General features: G+C 41.5%; 1 protein-coding gene across 1 annotated transcript; it reads right to left on the bottom strand.

The window, feature by feature from the left end:
- Window positions 1–4,515: 4,515 nt before the first annotated feature.
- LOC118087702 (interferon alpha-inducible protein 27-like protein 2A) lies at window positions 4,516–14,825 on the bottom strand. The gene is made up of 6 exons (XM_035120627.2): window positions 14,641–14,825; window positions 9,149–9,239; window positions 8,042–8,071; window positions 6,397–6,429; window positions 4,878–5,039; window positions 4,516–4,782 (listed from the first exon to the last, which is right to left on the bottom strand). The coding sequence occupies exons 3-6, from the start codon at window positions 8,052–8,054 to the stop codon at window positions 4,706–4,708; spliced, it is 285 nt and encodes a 94-aa protein (XP_034976518.1). The 5' UTR covers window positions 8,055–8,071; window positions 9,149–9,239; window positions 14,641–14,825; the 3' UTR covers window positions 4,516–4,705.
- Window positions 14,826–14,833: the final 8 nt, after the last annotated feature.

Genomic DNA, 14,833 nt, shown 5'->3' with positions numbered 1-14,833 from the left:
TTTTTAAACCTGCAAAGTGGTTTACCAAAACAAAAAACAAAAAGACCCACAGCAGTAAAATCAAGAAAAATTAACAATCCTACAAAAGCTAAAATATTAAGATTAAAATTACTTCAACTTCCTAAGCATCTACCGGTAGGTATGCTTGCCTAAAGAAGAATGCTTTTAGCAGGTGCCCCAAAAGAGTCTAGCAAAGGCATGTGCTTTATTGCAATATGCGGGGAGTTCCAAAGTGCAGGTGCTGTCACAGTAAACAATGCAGTACAGATATTATGTGGAACCTGTAGTATTTATTGAAACAACTGAAGGGGAGGTTTTATTTATTGTGATTTCACTATGCTCTGTATTATCTGAAAAGGAAAACATTTATTTTTTTTAAAAAAACAGGACTGCACAGCAGCAATCTAGTCTCATCATTATCAGTGGGACTTATTCCCGAGCCAACGGTGCATAAGATGGGCTGCAATCCTATGCACCCATTGCATCCAACTTGTACCTAAAACTCTGCACAAGCCTGCACCGGAGAATTGTAGAGTTGGAAGGGACCCCTGAGGGGAAAAGATAATTTTTTTACAATGGGGCAGATTTGTCAGGCGTGCACAGGAACAGCTTGAAGACAGAGAGGAACCCCACATGGGTTTCCTCACATGTAACATAACAGGCAGGGAGCCAGCTCAGATAGAGAGAAAGACATTGGGGGAGGACAGGACAAAAGAGTACCAAAGTCTGCCCAGTTTATCCTCTTTGGGATGGTGGCGCTAGGGCTCTGGGACCACCCTCCCCAAAATATTTACTGATCTTCAATGTATTGTTACCACTGTTATTCTATAGTACAGATCCTTTTTAAATTAAACACTTTCTCTAAAATTAAAACAGCAGAAGTAATCAGTAGCATAGATATCAACGGAAAGGCAAGAGAATAGTCCCTAATAAATACAAGGGAGACACAGTACACAAGCACGCAGAAGTAAACAATCCAGCCTTGGGGAGAGGGGTGGGAATATACAGTTTGCTGTACTTGGCCTTGAGATGGGAGACTGAAAGGGCTTTAAAAATAAAAAAAAAGTATTGTGTCTAGGAATATTTTTCTGCAAAAGCATCAGACTGGTTGTCAAAAGTGTGAACTTCATTAATAGACCCTATTTAAAGGAATTGGTCAGTTAGCCACAGAATTGCTTTGCTGATTTTTCTCATCTTCTTTTAATTACACAACTCCTTTTTTTGGGGGGGGGAGTCCTACCTTCGTGTTGGGGAGGCTGGGGGCAAAGGGGAGGCTGGCCTGTTAAGTGCCCAGAGCAGCATTGAGCTGCTTCTTCCGGTGCCACATGCGGACAAAATGGGGCGGCGGCGCTGCCATTGTCCTGCGCACTCCGCTTTCGGGGACAGCAGAGGCTTTTTGGAAGGGGATCGGGGCCTGCTTTCCCAGCAGCCCGGAAAGTCGGCCTATGTGAAGAAAATGAGACTGGGCCAAGTAGATTCGGCCTTGCTTTGGCTTCGCCCCTCCCCCAACCCAGCTGGCCAATCGGCTGGGGGGGGGAGTGTCGCGAAGGCAAGGCAAGGCCTAATCTACTCGGCCTAGTCTCATTTTCTTCACATAGGCTGACTTTCCAGGACCCGGGAAACCCAGTGGAGGGTAGGGCAGTAGGGTAGTTCATATTTATTTATTTTTAATGCCTGCTCCATCCAAAGGTCTTATCTTACTACACTAGGGATTACATAGCTACATCTGAAATTTAATGCATACCAATGAATATCTTGACCCCGTTCCACTGAATTGAAATTTCAGCCTTCATGACATAGGAAAACGGCCTCGTGGAGGAGGGCCAAGATATTAACTGATATGCATGAAATTTAATATATAGCTATATAATCCCTAGTGTAGTAAGGTAAGACCTTTGGAGCAGGCATTTTCAAAAAAGTTTTTAAATGAACTGCCCTAGTAGGGCAGTAATTGTTCCTTGGTAATTTGTCACCCCCCTCTATGATGACACCCAGGGCAGACCGCCCCACACACCCATTCCAATGGCCCTGGCTACGTCTCTCTGGGAATACAGTGGTACCTTGGGTTTCAGATGCTTCAGGTTACAAACTCCGCTAACCCAGAAATAGTACCTCGGGTTAAGAACTTTATCTCAGGATGAGAACAGAAATCTTGCGCCAGCGGCACAGCGGCAGCAGGAGGCCCCATTAGCTAAAGTGGTACCTCAGGTTAAGAATAGTTTCAGGTTAAGAACGAATCTCCGGAACAAATTAAGTTCTTAACCCGAAGGTACCACTGTATTCACAAATTAAGCATTTTCATCAGGAACCATGAGAGAAAAACAAGGGCTGAGTCAGCTAAGTGGTTTGAGCATATACTGGTAATGAACCCTATGAAAACACCCCATTTTTTAATATATATATAAATAAAAGGACAATCCAGTATGTGTACACAAATAGGCGACTAATCTGTAGTTGGAAAATTTCAGGAGATGAATGGAACTATGTATGGATGGTTATGTCCATGTGGAGATGGCAGCTCATGTGCTTCTAGCCTGCACTCTTTGTAAAGATTTGAGGAGTGAGGTTATTACCCATCTACTGTGCCATTTCTTCTAGCAGATCAAGATAATCAGGTGACAGCAAAAACCACTAAAATTTTAGGAGAGGCAATTAGAATAAGATCTATTATTTGATTATCGATGTAAAACTCCAGGATTTATTTTGCATAGTTAAGTTTTTACCGCTATCTTCAGTACATTTTATTTTATTTTATTGCTATGGCTAGTGGCTGATGCAAATAAAGACTCTTCTTCTTCTTCTTCTGTACTTGTATCAGAAAGGATTCAAAATTCTTCAGGCAAATCCTGGGACTGTGAAAGAGGAAAAAGGTGGTAGTGAAGAGGTGGGGTGCTGTGGTTCTGGAAGAAAACTAAAGCCCAGGCAACACCAAGTAAAAATAATTCATTCTGCATCTGCAGTCAGGGCAGGTGTTGTAAAAGTTCATTAAAACATTTTTGGGGTTGGGTGAGGCTTTGTCACCCAAAAGTGGTGACATTTTGGTGAGTGATATTTTTCATCATTAACTTTCAGGAGGCGTTTTAAAATATTCCTGCCTAGCCATACATTTGATGACTGAAAAATACTGCTCCTGGTAACCTTGGCATTACTAGCTTTCAGAGCATGTGACTGTTTTATTTTATTTTATTAAGTTTTTGGGTGTTTATGATGTTTTCATGTTATTTATAACTGTGTTATGGACAAAAGGTCCAATGCTGGGGTGACCTGAGCCATTTATCACACCAGAACTGAAAAGGAAGAGATAGATTCAGACAGCAGGAAGAAAGTACGGAGAAATCGGGTTCTAAATCCTGTACACCATTTATGGCATGCTCACACAATATTATATGTAAAGAAATTCCTTCCAGCAGCACCTTAAAGACCAACTAAGTTTTTATTTTGGTATGAGCTTTTGTGTGCATGCACACTTCTTCAGATACCTGAAGAAGTATCTGAAGAATGTATCTGAAGAAGTGTGCATGCACACAAAAGCTCATACCAAAATAAAAACTTAGTTGGTCTTTAAGGTGCTGCTGGAAGGAATTTTTTTATTTTGTTTCGACTACGTCAGACCAATACGGCTACCTACCTGTAATATTATATGTAGTAATACGTACTATGATTCTATTGGCTATCAGCATTGGCATAAGCAATCCCAACCTACTTCTTTTTTCGTCTTATCTTGCGCAGCCAGCAGTGTACTCAGAAGTAAAAAAAAGTGGATTTGTTGCACTAGGGGAAGATAGTTGTTTAAATGCATAGACCTTAGGTTCCAGTTTGTGTTGGAATCACTCACTTAAAATACTGACCACCTGGAAGAACCCTAAGTCTCCTGTTTGTCATTCCCAGTGGTGTTCAAATTTTGTCTGGTGTTTCCATTTAACATTGTTGCTTTTAAGTAGCACATACCACAAGTTCAAAAGTTCTCCAAACAGTTTGTGGTAAGTGCTGAAAGACCGCCCTTGAATGCTTAACAGGCAGGCCTGTCCCATGCTTGTTCCCAGTATAGTCTGCTCAATGTTCCAAATAACTATTGTGATTAATAGTCATCAACAGCCCTTGGTGTCATAGAACAAGAGAGAGCTGGAAGGGACCCTGAAGATCATCTAGTTCAACCCCTGCAATGCAGGAATATGCAACTGTCCCATATCTACCATCCATCTGATCCCATGTCCCATCAAAGCTACCGACCATCACAACTTTGCAAAGGAGTGTTTTCCTCTATTGGTTCTGAGTCTACTGCGAATTCAGAGCTCTGTTACTGGGGGGCCTCAGTACAGGTCTGGACTCCAATCAGAATGGGATTCTCAACTAAGAACCTCATAATTGTGTAAAGAGGGGAAATTGAGTTTTCCCCAGTGGCAGCACAACACAAGTCAAAAGCCTAAGGAAAACATGGATCTTTTCCTCATGGGACAGCAAGTATTTTACATGTGTGTTGTGTGATGCCACCAATCAGCTTTCTTGCTAACACACTTCTTGTTGTTTAATTCTCAAAGCTTTATTGGTTGTTGCACATTTTGGCAAGTAGGAATAATGTAGCATTGATTAAAATCACATTTTGCTTAAGGTAAGTCAAGTGAGTTATGCTGTTGACGGCAAAGCATAATCTTCCAAGTACTGCTTTTCCAAGTAGATATTGCCTCTGTGTATGTGTGTTTTCTTCTTAAAGGACGATGGCAGACAGCAGTGCTCCACCAGCTGTCACTGCAGCTGTGGTAGAAGCAGACAGTCCAGCAGCACCTAGAAGATGATTAAGGCACACAGTTATTGTGATGAAGATCTCAAGATTGGCTCTGCCAATCATGTGGTTCTTGTGCTGAGAGCAGCAGACATACCGACTGACTGAAGCGCGGCAACAATGCTCCCAGCTGCTACTCCTCCACCACTGGCGATGGCCGCTGCTGACATCATTTTTGCAGCCACAGTGCCAGCTACAATCCCAGCTCCAGTGAAGCCTGCTGCTCCCAATGCAACAGGGACTCCAATCGTGGTCACTGCTGCAAGAACACAGAATTAGGTATAGGTTACTCGATAGAAGCCTTAAATCTAAATTGGCTAGACCACAGTGCTTAACTGTATTTGCTGTGGGTCCTAGGACTCTTAATTTCTGACTCTAATTTCAAAAGCTAAGGCGGCTGAACAGACTCTTGGGCTGGGGTATTTAGAGCAGTGGTTTCCAAATGGGGTGGTGGGGTGGTGGTCTGTGGCACCCCCCTGAGAGAACTCACTTATCTTGCTAATTGGGGAGTAAAAGGCCTCTGTGGATCATTGAGCCTCCATGCACTCTCAGGGGAAGTTGCTGGATGGCAAGAGAGTAGGGATTGGGGGGAAAACTCTGACATCATTTTACGGCTTTTGCAATTGGTACAAGGAGAGAGTGAGAATGCGAGTTCATGGAGCCCTGCTAGGATGCAGGCTTCCTCAAACTCGGCCCTCCAGATGTTTTGAGAGTACATTTCCCATCATCCCTGACCACTGGTCCTGTCAGCTAGGGATCATGGGAGTTGTAGGCCAAAAGCATCTGGAGGGCCGAGTTTGAGGAAGCGTGATCTAAAACAATTAAACTAGGAGCGCCTAATTCAGACGACTTGGTGTGTAAACCTCTCCACCTATCGTCATCGTCAATCCATCTTTTACCCTAAGGTCCCAAAGCAGGTTACAACAATTAAAACACAACATTTAAAGGCAATAGAAAACAATTTAATGCCATAAGAATAAGGTGGATTCTAAAAATATGCCCAATCAAGCAAATGCATAATTTTGCGTCCAGACCTCATTGATTTTGGGAGGGGGAGGCAACCAGGCGCCTAGAAACGTGGGCTTGGGGAGAATTTGATTCAAGTCCCTTTTTCGCTTTAAGAATTCAGAGTAGCCCTAGACCAGTCACTGTTTCTGAGACCAGTGGAGTGAGGGGGGAAACAAACCTTTTCACCAGCACTAGCATCTGCTCACAACAACTTGCCATAACTTAAGCTGTGTTTCTGACAGTCGTGGCAGTTTGTTTCTCTCCTTCATTCACCCACCCCTGCCATCCTTCCTGCTTTGGCTATCCCTGCTACCAGTGCATTTTTTCTTGAAAAAAGTGTGGGGGAACTGACTACGATATATAGATATTTGCTTAATGCGGAAAGGGCATCCAAATTTTGTTAAATTCAATGCTATTGGCTATCCCTTCAGTTATTCTGTTTTGATATGCCAGGTGTTCTGTCAAAGCCATTTCACAGATCTCATCAAGGCAGATTTTAATTGTGAACTCCACCATTTCCAATGACTGGCAAGCTTCATTCACGCTGCTGCAAGCAAGATAATCACCAAAACCTGCCCAACTGCAAATCCATATTACTAAAGACTTACCAAAGGTGGCCACACCCCCCAAAACTGCAGTTACTGAAAGAGAAACTTGTTTTAATAAGTCATAATGGATCTCAAGTACATATAAAATGCAAAAAAGCATCAGGTGAGCTACAACTATGATGGGCATATTTGTCAGTTTCAGTTCCTTTCTGTTCCTCGCGTTTTATAATCTCAGGTTCAGTTCTCCACATTTCCATTTCAGCTTGATTTAAAAGCAAATACAAACAAATTCTCATGAAAATTTATCAACATTTTAATGCTATTTTCTCGTAATATATACATTTGTATGCAATATTCCCTAGTGCACACTTTTTTTGCAAAGCAATTTCTCTAAAACAATACATTTTTAAAAATGTTATTTTTACTATTTTTTCCACATTTTTAAGGACAGTGCGTCCCTTTTTGTACACATCGCTTGGCTGAAGAACTGCATTGCAAAATTCTGAGAAGTGCGTATTTCAAAGGGTTGTTGTTTTGGTTCTTGTACTGCTTCTGAAAGTGCAAATTAGGGAGGTTCACCTTTAAATTTGAACGGAAATGAGTTTCTCCTCCATCCCTACCTATGACAGAGGGAAGTGGAAGCTTTCAATTGGCACTGTGCTCAGAAATGAACTGTTATCCAGTGCAAATCTTTTAATACTGGGCAAGATGTATTTCAAACTGGCAATTTCCAACGTAATGTCACGGGATTTTCTTAAGCAGCTTCAGTTTCCATGCTGTCTTCAGAAGCTGCCCGAGTTGTGGCCTATTACATTAATCTAAGATGTTACAAAAGCATGTAACTGCCCATGCAGAGCTGGAAGAAAAGTATTTCAGATTTGTTCAATTCTTTCATCCAGTCTTGGTCACTATGTATACAGTTGTACAATATTTTGAAATACTTGCATTCATACCCACAAGAGACCTCCAGTTTCAGGAACAGGGAAGTTCTAATTGAAGCGTGGGGCAAAACACACATTTAACCAAGTACTGCCTACTAGTGTGCATGAATATTAAGGCAGATTTTGGCAACATAAAACTAAAAGCACTCCTATGTGGATGAAGGCACACAAATACATGCCCAGAAACAGTGGTCTGTGTACTGGGATGCGGGTGGCGCTGTGTTCTAAACCACTTGAGCCTCTTGGGCTTGCCAGTGGTTCAAATCCTGTGACGGGGTGAGCTCCTGTTGCTCTGTCCCAGCTTCTGCCAATCTAGCAGTTCAAAAGCACACCTGTTTAAGTAGATGAACAGATACCATTGCGTCGGGAAGGTAAACGGCGTTTCCGTACACTCTCGTTTCCATCACAGTGTTTCGTTGTGCCAGAAGTGGTTTAGTCATGCTGGCCACATGATCCGGAAAGCTGTCTGTGGAGAAATGTCGGCTACCTTGGCCTGAAAGCGAGATGAGTGCCGCAACCCCATAGTCACCTTTGATTGGACTTAAACGTCCAGGGGTCCTTTACCCTTTTACCTTACCTGTGTACACATTAATGCCATAATGTCAACAGATCCTAACAGTGAAGCATGCTACCAATTTTAATCTGCGCTGAGTGGGGGTGGAGGTGAGGAGAGTTTGTGTCACTGACTGAGAGTTTGAGACAACTGCTTTGGACTATAAGTTTACAGTTACCCAATCCCCAAGAAAGTAAACAGGCTCTCTTACCTGGATCAATCATGTTGGCTTCCTAAAGACCTGAATAGAGGTGCCAGAAACTCTTGTTAGGATAATGCAGTGTACAATTGTGTATTAAACTATGGAACTTGATCCCACAGGAGGCAGTGACGGCCACCAATTTTGGGTGGCTTTAAAAGAGGACTGGACAAATTCATGGAGGACATGGCTATCAGTGGCTACAAGCCACGATGGCTGTGCTCTGCTTCCAGTTCAGAGGCCACAATGCTTCTGAATGCCAGTTGCTGGAAACCACTGGAGTTGCGATTGAGGGTTTTCCAGATGCATCTGGATTGTGAAAACAGGATTCTAGACTAGATGGACCATTGGCTTGATCCAGCAAGATCTTATGTTCTTAACTAACAACCACTCAGACTCCCACTGTGTCCAGAACCCACTCCCACATTATGCCACCACACTGTTAAAATGATTTGCTTAAAACAATTCGGGGCGGGGGGGGGGGGGACTGCTGTGTTAACTCTGTGTTGCAGCAAAAGCAACCAAGAGTCTCATGGTAACATATTGACTAGCAAATCATATCCTGTAGAAATTGGAGTTCTTGGTGAAGTCCAGAAATAAACAGTAAATTGCAAGAACTCGGGCCAAGAGGAAGATGAATTTCAAGTAAATCTTCAAAAGGTTTTATTTATGTAATGATGAATTCAAATGGGAATCAATTCCAGTATAATAGGCAAATAAAAATAAATTCCAGTGAAAAAATCCCAGGACAAGGACCTGTTTCGACAATTATTCATCAGCTGGAATGTTGAAAAATTGAACATTAGAAATAAATCTTAGAGTAATTATCCTTTTAACAAAAATACTTTCGGATTTCTAAACACAAAGTTTTATAGTTTGTAAAAGACAGAGATAACTATGTTTAAATGAACATTGAAGGTATATCTAAGAATAACTATCCTTACACCAAAATTACATTCTGTTTTCTAAATACAGAGTTAAATCGCTTATAATAGACAGAGGTAGCTTGTCTATGTTTTAAATGATAAAACATCTTAAAGTAATTGTCCTTACATCAAAAATACATGTTGTTTTCTAAATACGAAATTATATCGCTTATAATAGACAGAGGTAGCTTACCAATGTTTTAATGGTCAGAGTGTACCAAGTATGTTTGCCTTGCTAGCTCAGACTGTTTGCAGCCTATAAATAAAACAGAAGGTGTGGTTTCCTGCAAAGTTAAAGGAACAGTATTACATCTAAGAATACTAGAATGTGCTAAGATAATTTAAAGGCACAGGAACATGGTTGAACTCAATGTGGTATCAAGATCCAAAGATAATTATAAAAATGCTGTAAAGTCAAGACTGTTGTTCAAACCCCATGGATGTAATGTGTTAAAGAGATGAATAAATTTGGATTCTTATTGAAGAAGGAGTCTGTCGTTATTCTTGCGGTGAAAGCGGGTTTGCGGCAATGTCCATATTACAAAGAATGAAAAGTCACCCTGTGTATGTTTAAATTGAGTGTAATGCTCGACTAGTGGTGCCTCCAAGATGTGATTACGGATCCTAGAGCGATGTTCGCTTATTCTGAGTTTAATAGGCCTAGAGCATTTGCCAATGTACATTTTTTGGCATGGGCGAATCCATGCATATACTGTATGCAATTTTTAGTATTGCAGTTGCTAAAATGTTTAATGGTGAACTTAAACTTGGAGTGTTGATCAGAAAACTCCTTTACCTGTAAAGAATATTTACATACATTGCATCTTCCACATTTGAAGTGGCCACAAGGAAGATCTTCTCTTATTGTGGTTTTCGGAAGTATATCTGATCTTACCAAAAAATCTTTGAAGGATTGTGTTTTTCTAAGTCCGAAAGGAGGTGGTTTTTGACAACCAGGAATATTGGAGAGTAAATGCCAGTGTTTGTAAACAATGGCTTTAATAGTAGATGTGCGAGATGTATATTGTAAAGTGGAAGTGATGCGAGTATTATTCATCTTGTCCAGGCGCGATTTAAATAGATCTTGTCTGTTTATCTTTTCCATTCTCCTTAGCGCTTCACTTAGTGTTTTCTGCGAGTATCCGCGTTGGACAAGGGAAGCAGTCATCTTCCTAGCAGAGATGTTGAAATCCTGGTGTAATGGAGAGTTTCTCTTTAATCATAAATATTGGTCGAACGGAAGATTTCTAAGTAAATGAGGCAGATGGAATGAAAGTGCATCTGGCGACGGCGGAGTTCTTGCAATTTACTGTTTATTTCTAGCAAATTATATCCAGCATAAGCTTCCATGAGCTAAAAAAGGACTCTGGTTCATGGGTGTAGCCAAGGGGAGGCGGCGGGGGGGGGGGAAGCAGCTTCCCCCCCCTTAGATCAAGTAAAACAATATAAATACTTAACTAACTGACCAATCACGTTGGTTCTGCCCCACTAACCAAATCCTGTGTGTGTGTGTGTGTGTCCCGCAACAAAGATCCTGGCTACGCCCATGTGCTGGTTGACAGTATTACACCACTTTAAATGGTCATCATGGCTTCCCTCAAAGAATACTGGGAACTATAGTTTGTTGAGGGTGCTGAGAGTTGTTAGGAGATCCCTGTTCCTGTTTGAGAGCAACAAGTATCAAAGTGGTTTAACAATCAGTCCCTAAATAGTTACAGTGACAATTATCATCCTCTGCTGGTTTCTGTTTCGGGAAGTTTTTACTGTGTGACATTTTATTGTTTTTATATTTTGCTGGAAGCGGCCCAGAGTGGCTGGGTATTTATGCCCAGAAGGGCAGGGTATTATTTCCCTTTACACAATTACCAACTGCCTGGGCTTTTTTTTTTGCATTTTGTTTCCCTCCTGACCTCTCCATTGTTGGGAGATTCATTCCCCGTCTGCAGTCATAGGTTTATTGTATATCATATGACTGTGTGTGTTTTCATTCCACAGAGCGGAAGTGATGAAGACAGGATGTTTGTCTTACGTGTTCCTGAAGTGGGACTGTTGTTTCCTTTGTTCTTTCTCTGTTGTTTCCTTTGTTTCTTTCTGTCTGTTGTTTCCTTTCTTTCTTTCTTTCTTTCTTTCTTTCTTTCTTTCTTTCTTTCTTTCTTTCTTTCTTTCTTTCTTTCTTTCTTTCTTTCTGATGCCAGAGAGAGGGAGCCATAATGTCGAGCTCCCAGTTTGTTTATGTGTAAATAAAGCAGTTAAGCCTTATTTACCCTCTGCTTCCCAAGCATTCGGGTACATCATGGGTAGGCAAACAAAGTCCCAGGGGCCGGATCTGGCCCAATCATCTTCTAAATCCGGCCACGGACGGTCCAGGAATCAGTGTGTTTTTACATGAGTAGAATGTGTGCTTTTATTTAAAATGCATCTCTGGGTTATTTGTGGGGCATAGGAATTTGCTCAAACCCAACCCCCCAATATAGTCCGCCCCCCCACAAGGTCTGAGGGACAGTAGACCGCCCCCCTGCTGAAAGAGTTTGCTGACCTCTGGTGTACATCACTTGGCCAATTTAGGATAATTCTTTGCATCTGATAAAGTGGTTTAGCAACCAATCCCTCTTCTCAGGGACTCATGCAGGTAAACAAAGTGCTGGGAAGAGGGTTCCTTACTCTGTCATCTGCCTGGCGGGAAAATTTTCAGAGATATAATAATTTCAGCAGGCCAGGCTGCTGCTAAAAGGCATAGAAGAGCCAGTAAGAAAGGCACTGGTGGAAAAAGTTAGTTGGGGGTGGGGGGGTGGGGTAGCCACATTTTTTGCTGCATATGAAGCCTCCAGAGGGGGTGTCATTTTTACTTTATTTTAATAATAATTATTATTAATTTTCAATTATAATCCAACAATAGCCTCATTATAACAATACCAAATTATAATACAATATCAATCATTAATATGTAGCTACATATTGGAAAAAAACAACAAGCGGCCCCGAGTATTAAGGAGTGGCAGGATAAATTATTTAGTTATTGAGATATGTTCAGATTAACGGAATTAATTAGAGGAAGTAGCAATCAGAAATTTTGCCAAAGTTGGGAAAAATTTGGTGATTATATGAAAAAACAATGCCCCACATTAAAGTCTCGGCTCTATTTCTAATACCCCGGATTGATGAAATAAATATTAAAATAAAAATGATCTATAAATCTATAATGCCTAAATTGTAGTAAGGCAAAGCAGTAATGGAAGGATCTAATTTATTAGCCTGAGAGGACGATAAGTGGAAGTTGGAGATGAGGGAAGATTGATTGTATGTAGGTTTATTTGCATAGTTCTTGATTTATCTGTGTTTTTCTGTTAGAATAATAGGTTATTTAGGATAGGTTTGTTTAGTTGTGATTAACTGGATTTTTAAAAATTGTTTTGTTGGCTTGTATTTTTTCTGATTTGTTTTTAGTTATGTGTGTTTTGGTTTTCATTTGTATGTTTTGATAAAATTTTCAATAAAGATTATTAAAAATAAATAAATAAATAATAATAATAATATCAATCATTAAGATACCAAATTATATAATTTAGATAAGGTGGGCCCCCACGTGCTATAATTGATGAATTGATGATTTTCTTTATTTTTGTGTTCCAAAATCTTATTGATTTCAATTACATTCCAGTCATCATAATAATAATCCCAATCCACAGGGGCATCTTTGAGGCTCCCAGCCTGCAGGGCTTCAGGGATTACTTTGTGTGCACAGCCTTACTGTTCGTAAGTGAGCAATCCTGCTTCACGTTTCCATGCATGTATATTGTTCTTTTGCACTCTTATTCCCCACCCAGCCCCAGGGCCGGCTCTAAGGCAAGGTTGGGTGGCGCAGGGCGCGCCGCGCGGCTGTGCCCACTGCAGCGGCGCTGTGCGCTGTGCCTGCCAGACAGCCGCGGTGGGAAACGGGGCGGGGGGCGCGCGCTGGAGCGATCTTCGCACCATGGCGCCATGGCGTCCGATATGCTTAAGGCGGCCCTGCCCACCCCCATCCTCAGTCAGTTTGGCTCTGGCCTTTAATATATAAGAACTATTTATCTCACAGCTAACCTGCAGCAAAAAAAATTATAATGCTCTAAACTGATATAAATTATATCCCCTAACACTGTTAAAAATGCATACCTTTTATTACTTGTTGATATAGGTTACTTTGGATATTCTGTTGTGTAAATTATGCTGGGGGGGATTTTTTTTTCAAAGCAAAACTTTGTATTCAAATAATATTTTGTCTACTTGTTACGAACAAATGTGTTGAGATGTGTTTGTGTACACAAATGCCTATGGTGTGTGTGTGTCTTTGACCTCGGTGCAAGAAAGCATAGTTTCACCCCCGAATACTGCACTGTTCTTTTAATATAACTAAATGTAAATTTAAAATGTGCAAACTTGTATGATTAAAAATCCATAGTATCATGAAAACAACCAACAGCCACCAGGTTATACTAAGGAGAAGTAAAGTGTGAGTGTCTGGAGGCGGTTGGAGGATGGATGGCGGCGAACAGATTGAGGTTGAATCCTGACAAGACAGAAGTATTGTTTCTGGGGGACAGGAGGTGGGCCAGTGTGGAGGACTCCCTGGTCCTGAATGGGGTAACTGTGCCCCTGAAGGACCAGGTGTGCAGCCTGGGAGTCATTTTGTACTCAGAGCTGTCCATGGAGGCTCAAGTTAATTCTGTATCCAGGGCAGCTGTCTACAAGCTCCATCTGGTACGCAGGCTGAGACCATACCTCCCCGCAGACTGTCTCGCCAGAGTGGTGCATGCTCTTAATTATCTCTCGCTTGGATTACTGCAATGCGCTCTACGTGGGGCATTTGAAGGTGACCCAGAAACTACAATTAACCCAGAATGCAGCAGCTAGACTGGTGACTGGGAGCGGCCGCCGAGACCACATAACACCGGTCTTGAAAGACCTACATTGGCTCTCAGTATGTTTCTGAACACAATTCAAAGTGTTGGTGCTGACCTTTAAAGCCCTAAATGGCCTCGATCCATTATACCTGAAGGGGAGTCTCCACCCCTTTCGTTCTGCCCAGATACTGAGGTCCAGTGCTGAGGGCCTTCTGGCGGTTCCCTCACTACGAGAAGCCAAGTTACAGGTAACCAGCAGAGGGCCTTCTCGGTAGTGGTACCCACCCTGTGGAACGCCCTACCACCAGATGTCAAAGAGAAAAACAGCTACCAGACTTTTAGATAACATCTGAAGGCAGCCTAGTTTAGGGAAGCTTTTAATGTTTAATAGACTATTGCATTTTAATGTTCTGCTGGAAGCCACCCAGAGCGGCTGGGGAAACTCAGCCAGATGGGCGGGGTATAAATAATAAATTTATTATTATTATTATTATTATCATTATTATTATTATTATTATTATTAAGAACGTCCTCACAGCCAAAGAGTTAATTTTTAAAATTTCCTACCTAACATTTCCATATGACTTTAATCCAGAAATTTAACAAGCAGCTGCCAATTACCGTATATGAGGAGTCGGCTTGTTTCAATCTATCCTATATATGTTGTATTAAGTTAACAAATTGCTAACAATATGAACAATTGTACTGTATTAAGTTACCTCTCACCAGATTTTCTTTTCTTAAATGAAGGTATTGTTGCTTTTATTGTTGCTTATTTTGGGTAACCCTGCGAGAAGTTCCTACTCACCCACTCCTTTTCTTGTGTATCTGCAGCCACTGCCCCCTCTTGTTTATATCCTTCTCTGTAGTGAGAAGAATAATGCGAGATGAGCGCCGCGGGCGCAACCCCAGAGTCGGTCACGACTGGACCTAATGGTCAGGGGTCCCTCCTTTTATAGTGAGGAGAGGCTACTGATTGACAGGATGCTCCACCAATGTAA

This window comes from Zootoca vivipara, chromosome 6 (genome assembly GCF_963506605.1).
Source record: "Zootoca vivipara chromosome 6, rZooViv1.1, whole genome shotgun sequence".
Lineage (NCBI taxonomy): Eukaryota > Metazoa > Chordata > Lepidosauria > Squamata > Lacertidae > Zootoca > Zootoca vivipara.
The sequence above is the reverse complement of the archived record's forward strand: the minus strand, read 5'-3'. Positions and strand labels throughout refer to the sequence as shown.